At 43.7% G+C, this 22,486-nt stretch overlaps 1 protein-coding gene across 1 annotated transcript; it reads right to left on the reverse strand.

Annotated features, from left to right (window-relative positions):
- Positions 1 to 659: 659 nt before the first annotated feature.
- T265_06622 (hypothetical protein) lies at positions 660 to 21,814 on the reverse strand (the record flags this gene model as incomplete). Its single annotated transcript, XM_009171935.1, has 7 exons — positions 660 to 890; positions 1,368 to 1,502; positions 4,610 to 4,985; positions 9,280 to 9,530; positions 14,211 to 14,378; positions 21,413 to 21,619; positions 21,731 to 21,814. 7 exons carry the CDS (start codon positions 21,812 to 21,814, stop codon positions 660 to 662), a joined length of 1,452 nt encoding a protein of 483 aa, XP_009170199.1.
- Positions 21,815 to 22,486: the final 672 nt, after the last annotated feature.

Below are 22,486 nucleotides of genomic sequence, written 5' to 3' on the forward strand. Positions count from 1 at the left end.
ATCATCCCCAGTACGCATCTAACGAAACTCCAGAGAGTTTCGAGCCAGTTACTATTTTGAACACTAAACCTTTCGAGCAGGGGCGGCTGATCAGTACTGTGGTTAACTCACACCTACACACGATATAATCATCATTCATTTATCAGTAGCGGAATGCATGTCAATCAGACGCAACTCGTGAATTTCCCCTTCCTTCGGAGCTACTTATAATTTTGTCAGTAATACAAAGAGATTTAGAAATCCCATCTCGGATTTCCACCCACCCTGATACCTTCATTCGTTAGCATCACTATCCCTTTAATTCCCTTGAGCTCCGGTTGGCCGATAGCTTTGCTTCGTATGCGATTAGGCTTCATGAACCCCTCTGAAAATGGCTTCCTGTATACGATAACTCGGTTGAATAGCGGCTGGGTGACATTTTTGAGCAGAGATACTTCTATATGCACTCTCAACATAGGACTCTGGATCCAAGACTCCATTGTTATACGTTCAGGACACGTAAGACTGCATCGAACGAGTAAGTTGACTTATACACCTGAGTGTGTAAACTTGCCCGGGAAATTATCGTCTCGATGAGTGGTCGTAGACCGACCATTATATTTAAAAATAGGCCAAGTCCGATGTAGGGCTTACTTCATGTTAGTGAATTCAATTCCTTCTCAGCCTTTAAAGGTTGTCGGGCTGCGAATTCCAACCGACTTTTGAGTAGGCAACATATTTTGGAATCCCACAGTCCCCTGTACGCCTGGATGTACTTCAACGGTGCTGACTGATGCACGTCTTGGCGGAGGCGACAAAAGTTTGATATCGTCAATCGGCTCGATCATGTGAGCCACCCGAGGCTTTTGTAACATTTGTTGCTTAGAATAGGTCGGAGGGAGAGGTAAATCCTGGAAATTGAAAGGAGAATTTGGAAGGAAACGTTTGGAATTTCTCCGCTGGACAAACATACACCCTGAAACATGTCAGACAGTTCGTGTGTCAGTTTACTACAGCATGTCAGTCTCAGATCGGTGGTAGAGGCTCCAGTGGCCGAAACTAGTTCCGGGTGACCGCTGAGCATAACGAACCCTCTCAACATAGGACTATGGATCCAAGACTCCATTGTTATACGTTCAGTATCGAACGAGTCAGTTGACTTATACACCTGAGTGTGTAAACTTGCCCGGGAAATTATCGTCTCGATGAGTGGTCGTAGACCGACCATTATATTTAAAAATAGGCCAAGTCCGATGTAGGGCTTACTTCATGTTAGTGAATTCAATTCCTTCTCAGCCTTTAAAGGTTCTCGGTCTGCGAATTCCAATCGACTTTTGAGTAGGCAACATATTTTGGAATCCAACAGTCCCCTGAACGCCTGGATGTACTTCAACGGTGCTGACTGATGCACGTCTTGGCGGAGGCGACAAAAGTTTGACATCGTCAATCGGCTCGATCATGTGAGTCACCCGAGGCTTTTGTAACATTTGTTGCTTAGAATAGGTTGGAGGTAGAGGTAAGTCCTGGAAATTGAAAGGAGAATTTGGAAGGAAAGGCTTGGAATTTCTCCGCTGGACAAACATACACCCTGAAACATGTCAGACAGTTCGTGTGTCAGTTTACTACAGCATGTCAGTCTCAGATCGGTGGTAGAGGCTCCAGTGGCCGAAACTAGTTCCGGGTGACCGCTGAGCATAACGAACTAAAATAAGCCAGAAAGAGTTGAATCTGAATGACGAGTCACCAAAAATAAACCTATCATAAATTGAAACCTAGGACAAAACTGGTGCAGAAGCAAATATAAGCATCGTTCACACATGGCAACACAGCCACCAAGAAGGCCACACGTGACAATAATAAGTCTATTGAGCAGACCTGAGACGGGCACGGAAACGTTTCCGCTTATACTGATTGATCAGTTGGGTGTAGATGACTGACGCAAAGCCAATCCACTATCAACTGATAATGTCAACGAAACCATATTGCCAGACTCAGCTATCATATTACCGTGCTGCGCGTGACGCGACTTCCTGAATTTAGTAGCGGGAGGCGGACTGAGAAATTGACGTCGACCATGAGCCTTTTTCTCTATTCATGTATTGCGCCCTTGTACTTGTGCCCGGATAAGTTTCGAACTCGAGAGAAAAACAAGAAGGATGGGATACCCTTAAAAGTTCGACTGAAATGCAATTAACGTTCAGAAACTCGCTTCAGGGATATTGCTTATGGAATATTGAATTGAATATTGCCAAAGGCCCTCACATTAGCATGAATCAATGAATAGCTCATAGGATGAGTGAAAGTTCCACCTGAGAAGTAGTCACCACAGAAGTCACTCAATACCACACCACGTGATTTCGCTTCTGAGATCGAAGAATGAGCGATGCTCCGCCTTGTCTTGGTGAAAGCTAATCACACTGCTGTTCAACCGATCCAAGACAAAACGTCCTGTGTTCAGTTACTGTCCGGAAGGTCGCGGGTTCGAAACTCTCCGTTATGACACATGCGGACTGCGGATGATTTCCAACAAGGAGAAAACTGCTTTGCAAGGTTTCTCTACTTTTCCGCACACATTGGCTTCACTCAAAGGATGAAATCTCCACTGAATATTAGGAAATCTCCTAACGAAATCGTGAATACTGCAAAAGCGGCATCTCGGAAAGTGTTTATTGCGTCCCCAAAACCGTGATAACACATTTAACTTAATTTTTTTCAAACTTCTGACCCAAAATGCATATAACAGAAGTTGGAAGTCTCTAAACACTCTGAGTGAGTGTCAGTGTGAAATTCGTAGATCAGTATCCGAGATAAAACGAAGCAATGCATTCACGAATATGTTTTGCGTAGCGTCATACCGGACAATTCCAAATAGAAGATGTAAAAAATCTAATGTAAACCAATTCCTGTTTGAGAATTGCGCGTGGAGTACGAAGTGTTAAAGTGACTTGATTAGAATAGTGATGTGGAAATGAACTTGAGAAGTGTAGGAATCACCAGGCTTACATTCAAACGGTAGAATAAACTAGCAAAGTTCTTGGCTCATCATGTGATGCATCGAAAAAATCACGAAGCCGCTCATTTCCGAGTTTCTCTGTCTATTCACAGGTGCTAACGCAGGTGGTCAATTAGCTGTATCGCTGTTAGTTTTCAGATGAAAGCTAAACACGACCTCATAGTCTCTCCTTTGTTGAGAACCAATCAGTACTATCAAAATAGGATAGGACAGGAGAGGGATTCAACAATGCACGTGTTTAACAGTCAAAATAAGGGACATCGAGGTAACCCGGTAACCCGTTTGATGACTGAAATGTTGATATGCTGATATGATAATGTAGGCCAATATACCAGAGTAACGGTGATACTACTGATGGGGGCTGGCGAGTAGTAGGTTTCCTCGTAAATCCGCTCTGCGTCTCTTGAAAAGTGAGATCTATTACAGAACTTGTGGAGTCGCATTTGCTTGCATTTGAGTAACAGTCAATGAATATCCAGGAAAGTTCAGGAAGACGCGTTCAAGGAGAAGATGGAGATTCAGTTTTTGTGAACAAGATGCATATGAGAGCCTCGCTCCCCTGTCCAATAGTCTGTAACTGTTGGTAATTTGTTGAAATATTGGTACCCCGGGTGAGTTTACAGATTGTTGATCAGGTGACTGTTGATCTGTTTGCCGAGCTTGGCAATTGGTCTGTAACTGTTCATTTGGAATTTTCTAGTAAATAACTCGGCGGCGAAGGCCTTATTCCTTTCACCAGTATAGGGAGGAAAGTCCTTCGCTGCGAATTAGTTATTGACAAATACCAAATAGACAGATACAAACTGCTGGACGGGAAAGTAAACGTCTCATATTCACACAATGTTTTTAAAGAAAAATGAACTTTCTTATGCGTCTTCTTGAGCTTTCATCGATACACATTGACTGTCATAAAATTTTAAACAAACATTATAAGGCAGTTTCACAAGTTCCATAACAAACTTCACCTTCCACTAGATGCGGAGCAGAGCTTCGAGAAAACCACAGACTACTCGCATGCCTCATCAGTAGTATCCACCGTTGCATCAGTATACTGCCACTTTGATGTAATACTATACTGCCGAGAAAAAAGCTGCACCGTATGACGCCGTTATCATTTTCAGAAATTTTCTGTGATGTATCACAAGAATTGTACACGTTAGTGGTTTTTAGCTAGTTAGGGCAGTACATCAAGTTCCAAATTCATTTGCCAGCATAGTTGACGTTAGCCGACGTATGCGCAAAATTCAAGTACTATTCACAGCTTGCTATTGCGGCGATCCGACTATGGTTCTTGGATAGATATTTCACCTGATACTTCATCCTTCAAAGGAAGTCAGTCAATGTTTAAAAGTTGGGTAGCTGGTCACCGGGAAGCACCAAAAACCGGGTTCGAACCCATGATCTTCTGAATGAAAGCTGAACAGTTTACAGCTTTGTAACGAGTGGTTGACCAACAGTGTGAGTCGAAAATAGAGAAGATAAACGGTACCACCATCCAGTATGAGTCCACAGCAGACGGAAATCACCTGCAACGAAGCACCCAGACATTGTCTTGGGCAAAGTAACTGTGCTCACATTCATGTGTTTCAACGAGGGTCTACGGAACAAGAAACTTACCTCAACTGAACCGATAACAGCGACACCGATCATTGCCGTTTCACAGCATGGGTTCAATTCATCCTGTGCGCTCTCCTTCAATAGCGGCGTAGTTGGGGCTGTTCGGGAATAGATTGGCGTGCTCCGACATGCGTTTCCAGACTGCCTTCTGTGAGCCTCAGTTACTATTTGCGTCTGTCGTTTCGGATATTTTGAGTTCGGCCTCCAGGGTTCGCGAGGTCCAGATATCATTGGATTTACTCGCAACACATTGACAGATGAGGGTTTCACAGAGTCGGAGACCGGATTGGTTGATTCGCTATATGGTTTCCATTCTGGCGAATCTTGTGGTTTTCCTCTGTCACTTCTGATCACTTTCACCTGGCCTGACTGCTTCCTGTAAAAAAATCAAGCAGGTTTTCATTTTCTATAGCTTACGACGTAAAGAATGAGACCACATTCTATTTACCCAGTGGAACAATTCTGTCTACTCGAAGGAAAGAAGCAAAGGCTATCCAAGAACAGTTTGCATCCCGTTACCTCTCAATGGGGGTCAGCAGCGGGGCATGGGTCACGANCAGCGTGGCATGGTTCACGAGTTTCCACAAGTCTTTTCGTCTACTCGAAAACTAAATATTTCCTGGTTTCTGGTTATTCACTTGGTTTAAAAGCTGTCGGCAGTTAGAGTACTACTTCTCCCCTTTCTTTTCAGCTAATCCCAAGTGACCTGTAGAAATGATCTGCTTAGGACAATTTAGCCCTCTAATCAACCTTGAGGAATAGATTAAAAGGAACTAGTCCGAGGATCTAGTCCCCCCTGAATAGACAAACTGCATGCGAATTAATCTCGCAATAGGGGTGAAGGAGAGCAACCGATTATCATATTGAAGTTGTCTATTATTGGGAGATTCGTAGAATCCCTCTGTCCTGGCGCAAAAACTCCGGTGAGTTCACTAAAAAGGGGGAAGGTAATGGACTTGACCTTATTAGAGCCAATCAGACCACCCTACCAGGGCACATTTGAAGGGTCGGAATTATCACGTTTGTGCAGGAGAATATGTTCAAGTTTACGCAATGTGATTGGGCTGTCTGACGCCTCACCGGATGACTCAGTGTCGACCAAGCGGCCTACCTGGCAAGACTTTCCAGTCAGGTGGCGCCAAAGACTTTGGAAACAAGTGTTACTCGTAAGGACTTGGGACCCGTGGTGAGTAGATCCAATGAAATTTCGACACGTGACCTTATCCTTACAGGGTACTTTTTTTCGCGTGGTAGACAGTCCTCCGCCTTGAGAAGCACTTCAACCCCCAACCTGCGAGTGTATTATATGGTTTATCACTAGATTGCGATGGCAGTTTGCCGACTTGTTTTCATCACCAAATCAACTTTGTTTTGTATCTGTTTATGTGGCATTATGTTTAACTGCTGTGACCTTCACGTATCTGACTCTAATATTGGATATTTTGGACTCTTAAGTGTACAACAGTGCCAGAAGCGACCATCTGTTACCACATCTGTGTAGAGATTTGTGGATATGATCTACTTAGTTGTTCCCGTCTGATTTGTCAAGTATGCGTTACCAGTTTGGCATGCTGTTAGCGTGAAACCGTTCCTGCTCACCTCTGGTCTTACTTATACAGGAAAAAGGTCTCCTGTTGGGTACCCACGCAAAAACCTTACGTGACATTTCTCGTAGTTCGGATGTGTTTAACAGCATGATTCGATGTGACAGACTAATTCGGATGTCAGCCCACCTTGAACGTTTTGAAGAATTTGGAAGTACTTTCTCCAAACTCAGCCATCCTCCAGATGAGGATCACTGAAGCGGCACTGATCAACAATTTACGAACCGGTTGCGTGAGAGCACGAAATTATTGTTTGCTGAGTTGAATAAACTGTACTACTGTGGAGTTTGAAGTCACTGACTAGAGGACGGCTTTTCTGATATAGGAATGCATGTTGTTAGGTGAGGCTATATGAATATCGGTCAGGTTGTTCACTGAGACTGGCCATTAACCTGCAAACTTCCTATCGTCAGGCGAGATGACGTCATCAGCGGACTGGAATGTTGTGGTTCTCCTCTGAATGGGCGAGATTGGCAGATGTGCCTGTGCTGATGTAGATTCAGTTGTCCGTAGTTTTCCGAGCTCTATGAAACGATCCACGTGCTGCTTACCTTTCGGGATGGGATCCGTGTGGCCCCCCTCGTACTTGGCTGGAGACAGTGAACGATATGGCAACTAACTGATGTCAGTGGCGTCCATGCTGTTGGCTTCTATCCAGATTGATTGGTTGCGTGTTGAAGGTGTACGCACCTCGGATGTTTGTCTGTGTTTGGGGTGAGATGGCTCAGTGGTTAGAAGACAAATCACCGACCGGAAGGTACGTGGTTCGAACCCGGCATTCTGCATTTCAACTTCTGTCCAGCATGGGCAACCTGGTGGTATCCAAGCCCTCGTGCTTCCGTTGAGTGGCATGGCAGTCAGGCAGCGACAGGGTGCTACAGTTGGAAGGTATTTTCAGGTCTCCTCCCCTGCCTTATTCCTAATCTATTTCCATTATTTGGTTTGATTCAAATAAATTGGCGGATTTACAGGGCAGTGAAGCGCCACTGCTCCTATTAACAATGATGGTGATGCTGACAAGCTCGAGACTAAAGTTTAGTTATTCTGAGTTGAAAACTAGGCTGTATTTTTGTTACAAATGAAAGGTGCAAGTTCATGATGGAGATTCGGGCCTAATCCAGACGGAGGAAAATTCGCAATAGTTGTCCACTGTACGCCTGCGAATGTTGAGTGCCCAGGGCCGAATCTAATCTGTGTGAAACATATCACCATGAACTGATGATTTCTTCCAAGAGATTAGGGTTTTTGAATGCCCGAATCGTACGCCATGTCTCTTTTTTCTAGTAAACGCATCCAAACATTCCTAAACCAAATGTCTCAAGAGCTGTCCGCCTAAATGGGAACGTCTTAAAAAGCATAATAAGCTACACAAACTAGCTTCAAAGATCAAATCACCTGATCACAAAATCAGTCACATTTTCCAAGATGAACAGACAGAATAAGGAGACCTTTTGATGTGCTGTCAACTAACGTTTCAAAAGAGACATGACGCCAGTTTAATGAACCCTGTGCAAATCTACTTTAGCAAAAGAGTGAGGAGAAACCGAAAGTGGAACAGAACGCTGAGAGCAAGTTGTAATTCAGACTGATGGGGGACTGAGCAACATTCATGTGATATCGGTGGCCCCAGCACACGACCGATTTATAGTTACCTGTTAAATGGATTAGTTTGATGGCTTTTGCGCACATAAACCTGGATTCGGCTTTCGATCACAGCCAAACTGGGTGTAATTAGCGTTACTGGACAGAATCCTTAAGAAATTGACCGTTACATGACTCCACCTGTCTTGTCCGGGTTGAAGGATAGAGGATTGCTGCTCTGACATGTTTCTTTCGGCTCTCAGGATCTCTGTCCCTGTGACTACTGGACAGAATCTTTAAGAAATTGACCGTTACATGACTCCACCTGTCTTGTCCGGGTTGAAGGATAGAGGATTGCTGCTCTGACATGTTTCTTTCGGCTCTCAGGATCTCTGACACATCCCTGTGACACCTTCGAGCCGATGCCGGTTCGCGAAAAATTTCCGCGCAACCATTCTAGCATGGCTTGTGTAAGTGTTGGGTTATTGTAGCGCTTGAAAATAAGTTTTTGCGGAACATCCCCCCAAAATTCCAAAGCCAGCAGCTGTGCAGAAATCTCTCCTCCCTTAAAGCACGGAGTTTTCACTTCCAGGCTTCCTGAGCCTTCATTCTTATCAGGCACTCAGCGTAGTGTGTCTGGGAAATTCGACCAGATTGTACCCTAATCTTCGTTGGTTTTGGGTGGGCTTTAAACTGTTTGTTATCGTTTTGCTTGTTGAGTGTCTGAAAGGGCATCATCATCATCGTGTTCAACACCGACGCTTCACTACCGTACAACTATGACTTATTTGAGAGCCCTATTGTAAAGAAAAGCATAAAAGTGAACGGAGAAGGGACTTAGTGCCAGCTTACCACAAACATTCCGAGGTGCCTATACCTCCAGACACTCACTCAGGCGATCTGGATGGAAACTGACAAAAAAGACGCCACTGACATCGGTTAGCAACCATATCTTGTAGTGTCTCCAACCAAGCACAGGAAGGATCACGCGGTCCCCATCCTGGAAGGCGAGTATCAACAACAGTACCCAAGCGCTTCATACTCCTGTGCCAAATTAAGGGTTGGCCATCTCTCTGTTTAAGCCACTCTGAGTTAGGCATGGGGAACAGCACTCTCTTCAGCATTCTTTCTACAAGCTTTATCTGACTCTCATATTGCCGTTCAAACTTTCCTCTATGATCAGTGACGATTATCAACCTGACTGGCACGTGATCAAGTTGTCAAAGCAGTGATTTCCTCTATGGCTGAGGTAAGGAAATATTCTTTAATCCACGTTTCGTAATTTGATATTCTAGATCAAAAAGCTTTGTAAAATAGTTGTGTCAAACACCCAACTAATCAATACAACTTTTCGCTACCATAGCGGAGATGTTCATAATGTGGCGTTATTGCGAAAGAACTGCGAAATCCTGGCGCTTTGTACCTCAAATCGAAAAATAGTAGCACGCGAGTGTTATGGATAAAAATGGTCTCCTGAGATGTTACCTTGAAGGATCCTGGGTTCCTTCTATATTGTCGAAGTAATTCAGTCGCCTGGTATCTTTTGGTCGCTTGTCCGGGCCTCGCCAAGGTACAGGTTTTCTGGATGACCCCGGATCTGGCTCGTTTCTATCCTTTTGTGGGGTGAAGCGCCTGGGCAATATTTCAGTCTTTGCTTTTTTACTACGACTGTCCAGCTGTTCCCTGGCTTCCCGTTCGACTTTGTCCAGCTGATCCATGATTTCCAGTGCAGCCGCCTTTTGGGTTGAAAATAGTGAGAATCATTTCAACTACTGTTTTAGAATAGAGTAGACACCAGTAAATGCAAAAATGTCGTGCGCACATGATCACCTGCAGCTTTATCGTGTCCATGATTACATAAATGGATTTCCACCGAGAGTTTGTAAAGTTGGAGCAGGCCAGAACTACCCTATCCATCAACTATTCTCCCCTTAGAAGGTACAAATATTTGGCGGTTAATTCGGATTTTCATCACACAGATCCTGACGACATTCTGGCAGGGAAAACACTCAGATAGCCTTGCAGTATTTTGCGTCTTTCCCTATGGTTCTCAAAGCAATTATAGACAATTCTGTTGATAAAAGTTTCAAAAAAATGCTAGAGCCACATGAAATGTGGCAGGTCTGGGAGCGGTGTGATGAGGGAAGTCACAAAAGTCGGCGATGGACGTGAGATGAATGAACCATGTTCAATGAAAAGAAATGGTTGGTTCTAGGGAGGCCCAACCACACTAGTGTCTTCATGACTATTGGGACACATAAAGTATGCTCGAATGAGTTGGACGCATAATAATAAATGAAGTGGAGAAATAACAGGGGGTGAATGCGATAGAAAAGGTTAAGTCTCTATTCAGTACCTATGATAGTTTCCTTTTTGATGAGTGTCCGGTTTGGGTATCGAATGATTAAATTTGTTGCCCGAAGAAGTACAGTAATTTTTCCGTCGAAAAACTCTTGGAGTTTTATTCTGCGAGAAAAATATTTTGACCGGTAACAGATGGTTCATTCGTTATGTACTAGGGCGCTTACCAGCAGCTAAGGGCAACAACTTTGGTAAAGTTTGCGAACCGCGTCTTCTTCCACGCATGCAAAAAATCTTTCCAGATGCAGTTTTAGGTGACAGAACTTAGTGAGCTACCTTTACTGCGAAAACAGGCATTCCAGGTGTAGAACACCCGGAAAAAAAACGTAATTCACAGTTGAAGCAACTGTGAAATTATTTTGGTTGCAAAACTAGTGCACTTTGCGGACGGAAACAAATTTGTCGTGAAGTGAATGTGAAATTCTTGAAAAGTGCTTGAATCTCTATCCATTTTATAGCCAGTACGAAAGCACCCCGATTCGGCCTCGAATTCACCACTACACCAGATTTGTTCCAGAGCCCTCCCAGGGTTGGACCAATGTCACCTGTTCATAGACCCGGGTCTTGACAAACATGCGTTTCAAGGGAACCATGTGTTTTTTCTTTTGCTGTTTCAACCGTAAACTTAGTGTTTGGACGCACCACGTTTGAGTGAGTAGCTTCGGAGCACTTCCTGAGTCGTTACAGATGAAGCCAGTCAAAATTTTGTACAGGCGTAGCTGCTTTTTGACCTTTTTTTAGAAAAAAGGGCATAAAAGGGCAGTTCATTGGAACACCGTCTACTCATTTATGCAACACTAGAAGTCTGATCACATGCCTCTGAGAATACGAGAGGCGAGGATATCTTCCCGTTCCACAGAACAGACCGCGATGCAGTTAGATGTCAGACAACTAGATATTCACCTATATTAATGGTGATTAGGTCTTGAACGAGGTAGAAATTTGATAGGACGTCCTCCTAATCTTGCTGAAACCTACCTTGTAGCTCCTATAACGTTCCGCGCATATACAATGGTGTGTGGTTCCAGTGTCCAGTTTGATTACTTTAGAATTAGTTCCCTGGGTGCATTTTTGCAGTGGTTCAGCAACATTCCGCGGGGTCCACATCACAAAAAAGAATGAAAAGTTGTCCGATTTCTCACAATTGAGTCGTTCAAAGTGGGTGCATTCAGTTTGGTATGGTATAGACCAAGAACCGTTCTCAGAATGGTGATACGTTCGCATTTTCCTTCAAGGTATCGAGTTGGGGAGACACGCTGGTTTGGTATCGAAACCTTTGGAAAATCCAGTTTCACTTTGTGTTTGGTTCTAAGCTTCCGTCTTTAAAATCACTTGTGTATGTTGCTGTCCAAACAAAAGGTGTAGTCAAATGCGCGAAATGTTGTTTGGCTACTCATGAGTAGCGTGACTTATGCCTGTGAATCATAACACCTTTCTGCTACCCTGTCGCTCGTTCCCTGGTATTGAGGACCACAGTCCTTTTTTACGGTTAACCCCGGTCTGAATAGCCACTTAATCGCCTGATGCGTTTGACCAAACCAGAAAAAGTCAATCAATGTGCGATCCGTCTGATCTGTTGATCACTGTCATGTACAAGTGGGTCAAAAAAGTGATACTAAGAATACAACTCATTTGTCAAGAACGAATGAAGCACAACCAATGAAATCTGTCTCAATAAAAGCGCTTATTTCACTGGCTGTTATGTAGTCCCGTTATGTTTGGAGACGGTCCTCCTAATATCTCCCCTTTGAACTTGAGTCTCTGTCACTGGCATTACTCTGCGTGTCGTCCTTTGTGATCGTCGATATACAGGCGCTTCTGACAGCCGGTTTGCAACCTGAGTGTCGGTTGTCCTTCCTCTGTTTATGTCTAGGTGTCTTATCAAAATGTTCGGAGATAATGCATTCAACCTCTGAGTGGGTTGTGAATAAGCTTCTTTTAGTTGATTTGCATGAGAAACCCACGTTTCGGAAACGCTTTTGCCTTGACGCCAGTTCATGCGATTACCAAGAGAGTCCTTTACTAGTGCCTGGGTTGGGTTTATCCCCCAATTCAGGTCTGCTTTCCCTCAAGTTGCTAAGGTCTAGACCGTCTCATCCCAGGCATGATTATCAAGATCGTTTAGCTGTAGCACCCTTTCGGTGCCTCGCTGCCATGCCACACGAAAGAGGCACGAGGGCTGGGATACTGCCAGGTTGCCCAAGCCTAGACAGGGGAAGTCGAGAGGCAGAGGTCGGGTTCGAACCACCGACCTTCCCGTCAGTAAATTCGCGGCGCTCTAACCACTTGGTCCAACTCGCACCTTCCTCCTTCTTGATTATCAAGAAGGAAATTAGGGAGTTCACAATCACTGTTTTTAAAACGCGGTCAACTTCAATGAATGTATCCTCTAAATTGTGGCTCACGACGCCTCTGCCCAAACCAAACTGATGATGTCATGAGCATTGGTGGTACAGGGATCCAGGAATCTTTTCGCCCAAATTTTTCACTGAAATGGGCAACATCCAGAGGATAGACGATGCGTAAATTCAGACAAAAGCACTATTTCCTCACATTGTTGTGGGCCTCATCACAAAAATTATCCCGTTTTGTTGGGGGAGCCAAATGAAGTTTTCGAGTAAGCCACATAACTCAAATTTCCAATTCAATTGAAACACCAACTCGTAAACAAAACGACAGTTGTTTCTTGTGTCGAACCCCGGGCGACCAGTACCTAACAGTATGATAAAAAGCCCAGGTATGAATTTGTCTGCTCTGTGAACCGGTCGACACGTGAACCACTAACTTTAAACCTGAATGACAATGAACCGCCACAACCGATGTGAACTTTGAAGTCACAGTCACAGAAGCCATCCGATTAGGGACCGTTTTACATCGAGAGTGAAGCAGACCTAACAACGCCTGACTTAAAATCAGCCTGTGCACTGTTCAATACCACGTCCTCAGAAATGCACTGTTTGTCCACTCCAAGGCCTCTAGTGACAACCCCTTGTGGTTATGTCCCACGGTATCTTCGAGTTGTCTTCGGGAATTCAGCACGCACAGTGCCAATTTCCCCTCCTAACCCAAGTGTGAAGGTGGGGAATTCGACGGGATTTCACCCAATGTGATTCAACAGAGGCATACAATTTTCGGATGACCGCGTAAATAATCAAGGTTCGATTCATTCGAAACAGCTGGTCAACCTCAGTGTCGTCATGTCACCTACATGCCCCAACCTCATTCCATGAGCTATTATCTCTTTGATCGTTCAATAACCTTATACCTGATTAAGGTGGTGTCTGGATCATCAAGTCATGAGAGGGACAATTTTAAGCGTGCAAAAACAAAACAAGGAAAGTTCATTCTTTTTTTAGCACCTGAGCATCAAAAATGGCATTTTTACATTTGCTTTCATTCTAAAATTACGGGAGAAAACGAGGTCATGTTACCCTGAGCGTGGCAGTGTCGGGATTTCATCGTCCACAAGATAACCTCCACGATACCTATCTTGTGACATACACTCATAGAGCTCCACCAAATTCCAATAGCGAACAAGACGAGCTCCATTCGATACGTGTGCACAATTTGCAATGTGCCCATCGGCTGGAATTTCTTACCGCTTTTATTGATATTCCTCTTTCAAAGTGGTATTTTATACCCGATTCTTTCAAGCGAGTCCGGTTTTTTAAATACAAGTCAAGAAGGAGTTGTACACTTATACACTTTTCTTGATGAACACTTTTCTCTTGAACTTCGTTACCGATACGTCGGCTTCAGTGCCTCACTGAGGCTGATTTGAATGCATCTCTGAGATGTGGCATGATTTATTCAGATTTTGTAACAAGGATGGGTCACCACAAACGAACCACATTCTGTCAAGCAATCAAGGCGTTACAGCTCTATCCTGCTTAAGTTGACTGCCTTCACTGTGTTCTCTCGTACAACTCTACACCATTGAATTTCTTAGTTTTCAGCTGAAACTTATTGGCAGCGAAACTGCATGCAAAACAACTGGTCGTTTTGACAACCCATCCGTTTTTGCCCATAACTAAAAACCTTCATCTCCAGCCTACCTTGATTGGCCACGAAGCCTTCAAATGGATCATTTTTTCCACATAGTGCATCTTCCATATTCCCGGTTGTGAAATGTTCTTGGTTCCCAGTAAATTCCAACCGCGACGGATGCACTTGGGCGCCCAGAGCTCATTTGCCTCGGTCAGGTATTTCCAGTACCAGCATACCTGATGCAAAGGTATAAAATAATTAGGTGATAGTTGGATGTTACGGTGGCAGCTGGGAGAAAAAGCTGGCGAATATTTCCTATAGGGAATTTCAAAAGTTAAAACAATCGTTCAGCTGTCGTGCGCTTTCGGTGCCTAACTGCCATGCTACCCAAAGGTTGCACGAGGGCTGGGATAATGCAAGGTTACCCAAGCCTAGACAGGAGAGTTGAGAGGCAGAGGTTGGGTTCGAACCACGGTAAAGTCGCGCTCTAACCACTTGAGCCATCTCGCCCCTCAACAATGCAGTATGACTTTTGCTCTGGAGTTCATTCCTTGTTTCACTGTTGTTTCTCAATATCACCCAACGAGGACTGCCATGTGAGTGAGACAGCATAAGTGCGCATTTTCCAAACTTCACCAGGCACAACAGTTTAAACTCGGAATCTACACGAACGTTGTAAACGGTCAGTTTCTACACAGTAATCGTTTCTAAAATAAGACAAAACAGGGTGCCCATTTGGTACCAATGGCTGGCAATGTCTGCGCATTCAATAACCGGGATGAACGTTCTTTAGAGTATGTCCTCCTATAAAACCATTCATTCACAAAAACAGATTTCAAACGTCGACGTCATATTTTTCCGGTGAGTCCTAAAGAGTAAGTTCCAGGCTTCCAGTAAAACTTGTTCGGATTACCTGATCGATCCATCACCTGCGTGAAAGCAAGTGAGGCATGATTATTCTAGCCACACTGAAGAAACTCCTAGTTGCATAATTCTGCAAAGCATCCTTTCACATTGAAGGCAGGTTTGAAGCCAAACTGATTTGCAACTGAGTATATTTCTCAAAAACGGTCGAATTTGGTTTCAAGTAGAACATTGGGTTGACGGAAACCCGGAGACTGCGCCTAGCTGATGAGCCCCAAGTAGGGCGAAAACAGTCGTGTGCTGTCGAAGAGTTTTCAGCGACCTTGTGAGTAGTTTCCTTTAGAAAGTTTAAAACTAAGCTAAATTTTCAAGCCCTGTCACGTTGTCTTTACACCTTCGTGTGTATATCAGTAAGGTTCACACAGTCTTGAGTAAATACGCTCGAAGAGAAAACACGCTTTTAAAGAGTTGCTAAAGCTATTCGCCGCCATGTATGAATCGAAATACGAATTCCCCGAGTTTCCGTCAACCTCAAGTTCTGCTTGAAACCAAATTGCAAGTGAGTGTACTTCGCTAATTTCGTGCAATTTGCTTTCAAGTAGAACATAAGCTTGACGGAAACTCGGGGACTGCGCCCACTTGATGAGCCCCGAGAACAGCGAAACCGGTCATGGGCTATCGACGAGTTTTCAGCAACCTTATGAGTAGTGCATTACGAATATACGTGTATTGCGATATCTCGAATATCATAGCAACTGAAACATGAGGCGGCCTGGTGCAGCACATTCAGAAGCCTGGAAGCACCACAAACGACAGATTCAGCTGGGTTCTAGGTGAGTCTCACGCAAAACCAAATTAGTCTGCAAATGAGTGCATTTTGCTAATCTCGTGGAATTGGGTTTCAAGCAGAACACAAGGTTGACAGAAACTCGGGGAACGCCTGATGAGCCTCAAGAAGGCGAAACCGGTCGTGGCCTGTGGAAAACTTTACAGTTGTTTAGTTGTTCAGAATTCTACCAGTCAGCAGTTTGCCTATTTAAGGATGACCTTGACCAAATGGTTTCCAAGGAACTTGTGGTATACACATCCTTAATTACTTCCTCCATGTAAATCCGACAGAGCTGACAGAAGGTTTCACAAAAGAAAAGAAAACTAGGGGACGCAAACCACTTTCATGCGTATTTCTAAAGGTCTTAGAAACAATGGAAATCCAAGCAACGTTTACACGCATCAGCACAATATTCCTGATGAAATTACTTCCTGAAGTTGGAATTGAGGTCAGCTTCATCAGAGTAATGTTCCACGTGACCCGACCTACTTCCGCTTCTTGCAATAGGTGGACAGCTTCATTATCCCCAATTTGACCTCGGAAACTATCTCGCAGAAATGAGGAGTGGGGAACATCTTGGAACAGCAAAAGATTAAATTTTTTACAGCCGCTGAAAATATTGCACGGTCGCATTTTTAAAAGTCCCATCTTCCATACATGTGAGCATATGCCGAGCCACCGATTTCCGAATAGTGTGCCCACCTTAGAGTGCTGGAAACAAAGGGGTGACAAACCCTTCACCAGGACTGCGTCAACCTTTACGAATGTTTCAATTTTTTTCTTATAGGTACACGGACCAACAGTCATGTGATCAGAGCAGTGAACATTGTATAAACTACAAGCTACCACAGATAACGTCGCCAACAATGCGGTCACTTTGTTTATTCATTGCAATTCCGCGCACTCAGAGTCAATATGATGAGTTGCGGAAAAAAACCAGATTCCCTGAATACGTATTTGGAGTTGTCGGCACCTCGGAATGATTGTGGTAAGCTAGCAATAAGTCCCTTCCCCATGTGTTTTTATTCTTTTCTCCACAATAAGGCTTTCAAATAAATCATGGTTGTACGGCAGTGAGGTATCGGTGATGAGCACTGATGTCATGCTGTCGATGATGATGATGATGACGATGATGATGGTGATGATGATGATGATGACGGACCTTCGTACATAACCGAAACGTCTGTACATTGCGTAATTACAAGGTAACACAACAATAAGTTGGTTATCAAGGCGCTTAAGCACAGCTGGCAATACATTCCTGAAGAGGACTGTTGCAAGTCTATTCAAACATATCTTACGGGAGTTTGGCCCTCTGGACATTTGGTCGATTTGCCGCTTAATATGAACCTATTCATGTGAAATAGTAGCCAGTCGAAAACGAACGAGGCCCAAAATGTGTCAAAAATAGCTCTTTGTTCGGAAATTCCTTGAGGCTCGGACATTGGGCTTTAGGTGCCGCTTTCTCAGAGGGGTCTCCTCGTTTTGGGAGATAAGGAAATTATGCCTGTCAAACATGGCAATCTTGTAGGGTGAATGAAAATTGCTGCACAGTCCACCGCCAATTTCGCCACTCACGAAGATTATCAGGTCACGTAGCTTTTGTTTCAGTCAATTTGATATCCTACATAAAGAACATAATAGGAATCTACCAAAGTATTCGTAGCCCAGTTGATTGATCAGGTTTCCGTTACTTTTTTCGCTAAGGTTGACAATTAGCTTGCAAAAGTTTGTTCACCAGTGAGCGGTAATGGTGATATCGGCTCAATTAGTGACCGATCGTTAGTAAGCTATTTGCCAAGCTCAACGAACTCATCAACGGTCACCTGATCAACCACCAATGATATCGCATTGCAAGTATTGGTAAACTTCTGATTCATAATCAATTTTTTCATCCTCTTAGATTTTTCCGGTGCAACATACAGGCATCAGGGAATTCAATCTAATATTAATATACTCCTTTGACACATGGGAATACTGGTTCTGACTGTGAGAACGTTTTTTTTTCGAAACAAACCCATTTTTTTAATCTAGGTGACCACACCTGGTTGTCTAGCCAAATTCAGGTTACGAATGGCTCTTATGAACAGAAGAATAAAACCATACCTGGCAAAAGATAACGATGTACGTACGGTAGCAATCATCCTGTACATTCACGGAGATGCAGTTCACTCCATGAGCTCACTTTCCCCGTGATCATGAGTTTACTGCAACGTTTTCTGATCCGTGCAACATACGTGCTACCGGCTATCCATTAGCAATCGTCCAAATGCTATGTCACCTTTGGCACAACTGCGATCTAGCGGCACAGAGAAACGGTTCAGTGGAGGCGCTATCGGTGAAACCGCCTTAGAGTTGTCATACAAATTGAGTAAGCTGACTGTCAGCCGTCACCTACTGGCGTGCTTCTTAGTGAAATTCAGCAAGAACGCAAATGAAACTTCAGGACCCCGACATCCATGACCGGTTTGCTCTTCTTGGGTGTCATCAGGTAGGCACAGTCTCCGAGTTTCCGTCAACCTTATGTTCTACTTGAACCCAAACTGCACGAAATTAGTAAAATACACTTCTTTCTTATTCTAATGAGCATGGTAACTTACAACTGATAGATGACCTTGAAATGCAAGTACAAACTGGTGAAGTGGATTTGACTGGTAATGGAAGTTCTTCCCCAAAAACAATTAAAACAAAACTAGTGCATCAGGAGAATCGTTTTTTCATACGTGGCCCAAACATTAACCTCACATGTTGACTGTCAAAACTACATCGAACAAGATGGATACTTTAAACCGGTCAATTAGCCGTTCTGGAGGCTGATTATTGTTTTGAGACTGAACCTATTTGAGATTCCACCTAATTCATCCGGCACGAACACTGGTACATTGATCTCAAGGCCCGGAGCCAACTAATCAATAATGGTTCGTTGCTAGTGAAAAATCTTCGCGAATTTTTTCATAACGTTGCAGAACCACATGCCTTGAACAGGATCACAACTTTGGGGCATGAGGGCGGACAACATTTCAAGACAATACCGACAACACGGTTTCATAAGCGGGATTCGACATGCCTAACTCGTCCTGTGACGAAACGTCTTGAAGGTAGTCATAACGGACTCCTGTCGGATCTTTTCCAGATAAGCCCCGCCACTAATGCAAAAAGTGCATGTGCGAAAAGGTAAACCCCGCCCCACCTTTTGCCAGTTCCAATTTAATGTATGCACACAACCTTGACCTAGTTGTGATGAAAGCAATTCCTTATCCACCTCTAGGCTCATTTTGTGCCAACATTTTCTCCGTTAGGACGTAAAACCTTAAAGATACTTTCTGACGATTGCACGTTCTCGTTCAAAAATACACAACTCAGGGTTCACGTTTGGTAGAGTAAGTCCAGCATGAAATTCTATCCTGTTGTAGCTACCCCTGAAGCAATACACATTTTGCTTGGCAGCGTGTGCGACCCACCCTCAAGGATGGAAACAGAAATCCACTAAGTCCCTCCCCCATCCACCTTTATTCTCCTCTTTACAATAAGGCTTTCAAATAAGTCATGGCTGTACGGCAGTGAAGCATTGGTGTTGATGATGGATGTCATGCTGTCGTTGATGATAATGATGATTTTCAAGAAGTCTATGAATGCGATTTATTTCAACACGTGAGGTCTTCCAATTATTCTCTAGACCAGAAGCCAAAATTTACGCATGGTATTTCATTCTTTATCCTTACTGAAAATAATCAGCAGTGTGCATCCCAAAACATTCCAGTTTTGAACCCGCCATCTCTCAATTAGAATTATGCACTCTCGATCATCTTTCCACATCAGGGTGATAAACTCGTATTTCTTAAAACCACATCGCGATCCATCCCCAAGTCGTGAAATTTGCAACCCCATGAAGCGGAGCACACTACGGATGCTTATCAACAAGAACAACACAGCTGTACAGTTCTCCCCGGCTTTTCAATCACAAAACCGAGTCCTATTTAGAGGCTTCCAAATTTTAAGCTTCTGACGGACCGTCCTTTTCCTCATGGAGTCTTCTAAGTAGAGAGTGGCTGGTCGAAAAAAAACGTCGAAGAGTATCCCCGTTGCTATGGCAAACAGTTCGTCTGGACGAGGGATGCAATGGAACTCACAAGGTAGGTGAGCACCTGCCCTCCACTTATGGATTGATTGACCCATTCATCAGAGGGCTTCACATGTCGCGCAAAATCTTCCTGACAAGGTCGTTTATAGTTTTTTTTATAAACCAGTGATCCATTGGCTGGTACGTAGTCGAATAGTGGCAAGCCAAAATTTGAAATAAAACTTTGTCCTGTATTTTTAACTAACTGTAGCCAAATTGAAGTTCAAAATCTGCACATACTAAACTGAGAAGATAGGCACATTGATTCGGCTACATGCAGCGCTGGTTAACCCAGAAGGTGCGCGCGAGTAAGCGAGTTGCATGCTACCGCTTGTACACCAGGGACGCTGATGCCAGCCTTGCAACTTTCTATGCATTTCCTAATATTTCACCATTGTTTCAGACGTCATGATCCCGTTAAATCTCCTTCATTCAGACCGAAAGCCCAGATCTAACATTCAGTTGTGTAACTTCTTTTATTTTTATGTGCCGAATTTTCGTCTCAGTTGAATTTAATGAAGGGGGACACTGGAGCTGCTGTTTCGATTGCCACCGGCAAATAGCTGTTATACCGGCCACTTTGGCCTGCGGTCTACATGTCATGGTACTCTGCCTGTTCTGTGTTTATGAGTGACCGAGCAATATGTCCGCCACACGGCGGCTATGGCATTTTCGGTGGTCTAAAGACGGTTTATCCCAGAAGCTTGATGTGCTTACACGTGCAGCATCTGGCGCGAGCAGGTAGAAAGCTGCTGCACAATTATTTGAGCATGTGATCATTATTTACTAGCAGTATAAGATCCGCTGATTTTCATAGTGTACGACGATAAAAAACGTTATACAACGGTTGTTTTTCGGGCACACATTAATGACGTCGAGTTAGCTTACCTACCGGATAGCATTTATATGACCGCCAAATTACCGTCAGAAACGTGGAAATCGTTTAAGGTTAATCTGCCACGAAGGTTCAGTGGTGATTAGTTATATAGCCACAGAATTGCAAAGTGGTATAGCCCTTAGAGGTGTACTCGCTATTTAACTGCAAGATAACATACGACCTACTGGGACGGAACTCTAGTTACCGATTGCAGAAAAAAAATTTACTGACGTTGGGAATGTCGTAGAACTTTTAACTCCCACAGACACACAGTAACATAGAATCAGAATAGCAGAATCCGAAATTATTGCTGGAAATTTTGTTGAAAAATGACACCAAGTACTACGAAACCCGGATGTTTGTCGGTCGTTCACAAATACAGAACATGGGAAATGGTTGGTCTTTTACCCACAAGATAATATAAAAGCTACAGTTAGCGGGCGGGTTTCGAGGTTCAACAAACGATGTTGAACAGCTATAACACCATTATTCAGCCATGTATCAACCAGAAAATTAGTTTCTTTTTGTTGGTGTCAGCTCCAGGATAAGTTTTGCCTATTGCTCATCCATCTACACTTACCTGGGAACACCGACAGAGGCTTCTTGGATCCAGAAACGAAAATATATAAAAATTCAAAACTCTTGGTAGGACTCTGGTAAAGTCAATACTGTGTTTCGGGATTTTGTCCCGGACAGCATTTTCAAGGAATTCCATTTGCTTTGTCGTGCAGAGCGGAAGTATGTCCAAAAGGACTTGTTTTCTCTGACGATCAGTCCACTTGCTGAACTAGATTTGTTAAAATTAATATCTGTTCAAAGAAACTTACCCATGACAAAAGCAGCTGCCGGCGTTCTTGAAATATCTGCATGTATGAATGAACATTGGAATATTCCATACCTGAGAATTTAGAGCCGCATCGTTCAGCGGTGTCCATGTGCTCTTCAAATATTCTTTAGCTACATCTCCACCTGCATTGCGCATTATGGAGCCCCTGGCGTGTACGCTCCTTCATTTAAAATTTCACGATTTACACTGTCAGAAGTAAAACATATCGTTTGATTGTGTAAAACACGTATAGGGCCAGAGCTGAAGGAAGTCAGAGTGTAATATGCGATCTAAACACTGGTTTTGAAAAAAGCCAGACACCGAACGAAAATCTCTCAGTCAGCCTATTCAAGGACTGGGCTTAAACGCGGTTACCCTTTGGGCGCCATGTTCAATTCTTCGGCGTGTGTGGCAACATTTTGAACCTTCCTCCGATGCAAACCCAAAACGTAGCTGGAACCAGGACAATAATGGCGTAAAATTGTAGCATTCAATAGTGTTTGTTTATTAAAATCCCAAAGAACGACTGCAGTTTTGTTAAAATCACCTCATACTTACCGGAACACTGTCCTGGGAGCGAAACTCAATTGTAACAGCAGTACTTTATTCATACACTTGGTGTATGTCGGAAAAAAGAATTTCTGCTCCGTTTCTTGACCCTTTAGGGCTTGAATAAACTTTGATAGAATATGGTGAGTTGTCCGCATAAATTCATACAATAGATCTACTAGGCGGCTCACATGACAGTCCCGTCATTGAAACAAGTGTCCACTGTGGCGAAACCGAAAAATGCGAACTGTCCGCAGCTAGTAAGTTTGATGCAATTTT

Source organism: Opisthorchis viverrini (genome assembly GCF_000715545.1).
Source record: "Opisthorchis viverrini unplaced genomic scaffold opera_v5_140, whole genome shotgun sequence".
In the NCBI taxonomy this organism is placed as follows: Eukaryota; Metazoa; Platyhelminthes; class Trematoda; order Opisthorchiida; family Opisthorchiidae; genus Opisthorchis; species Opisthorchis viverrini.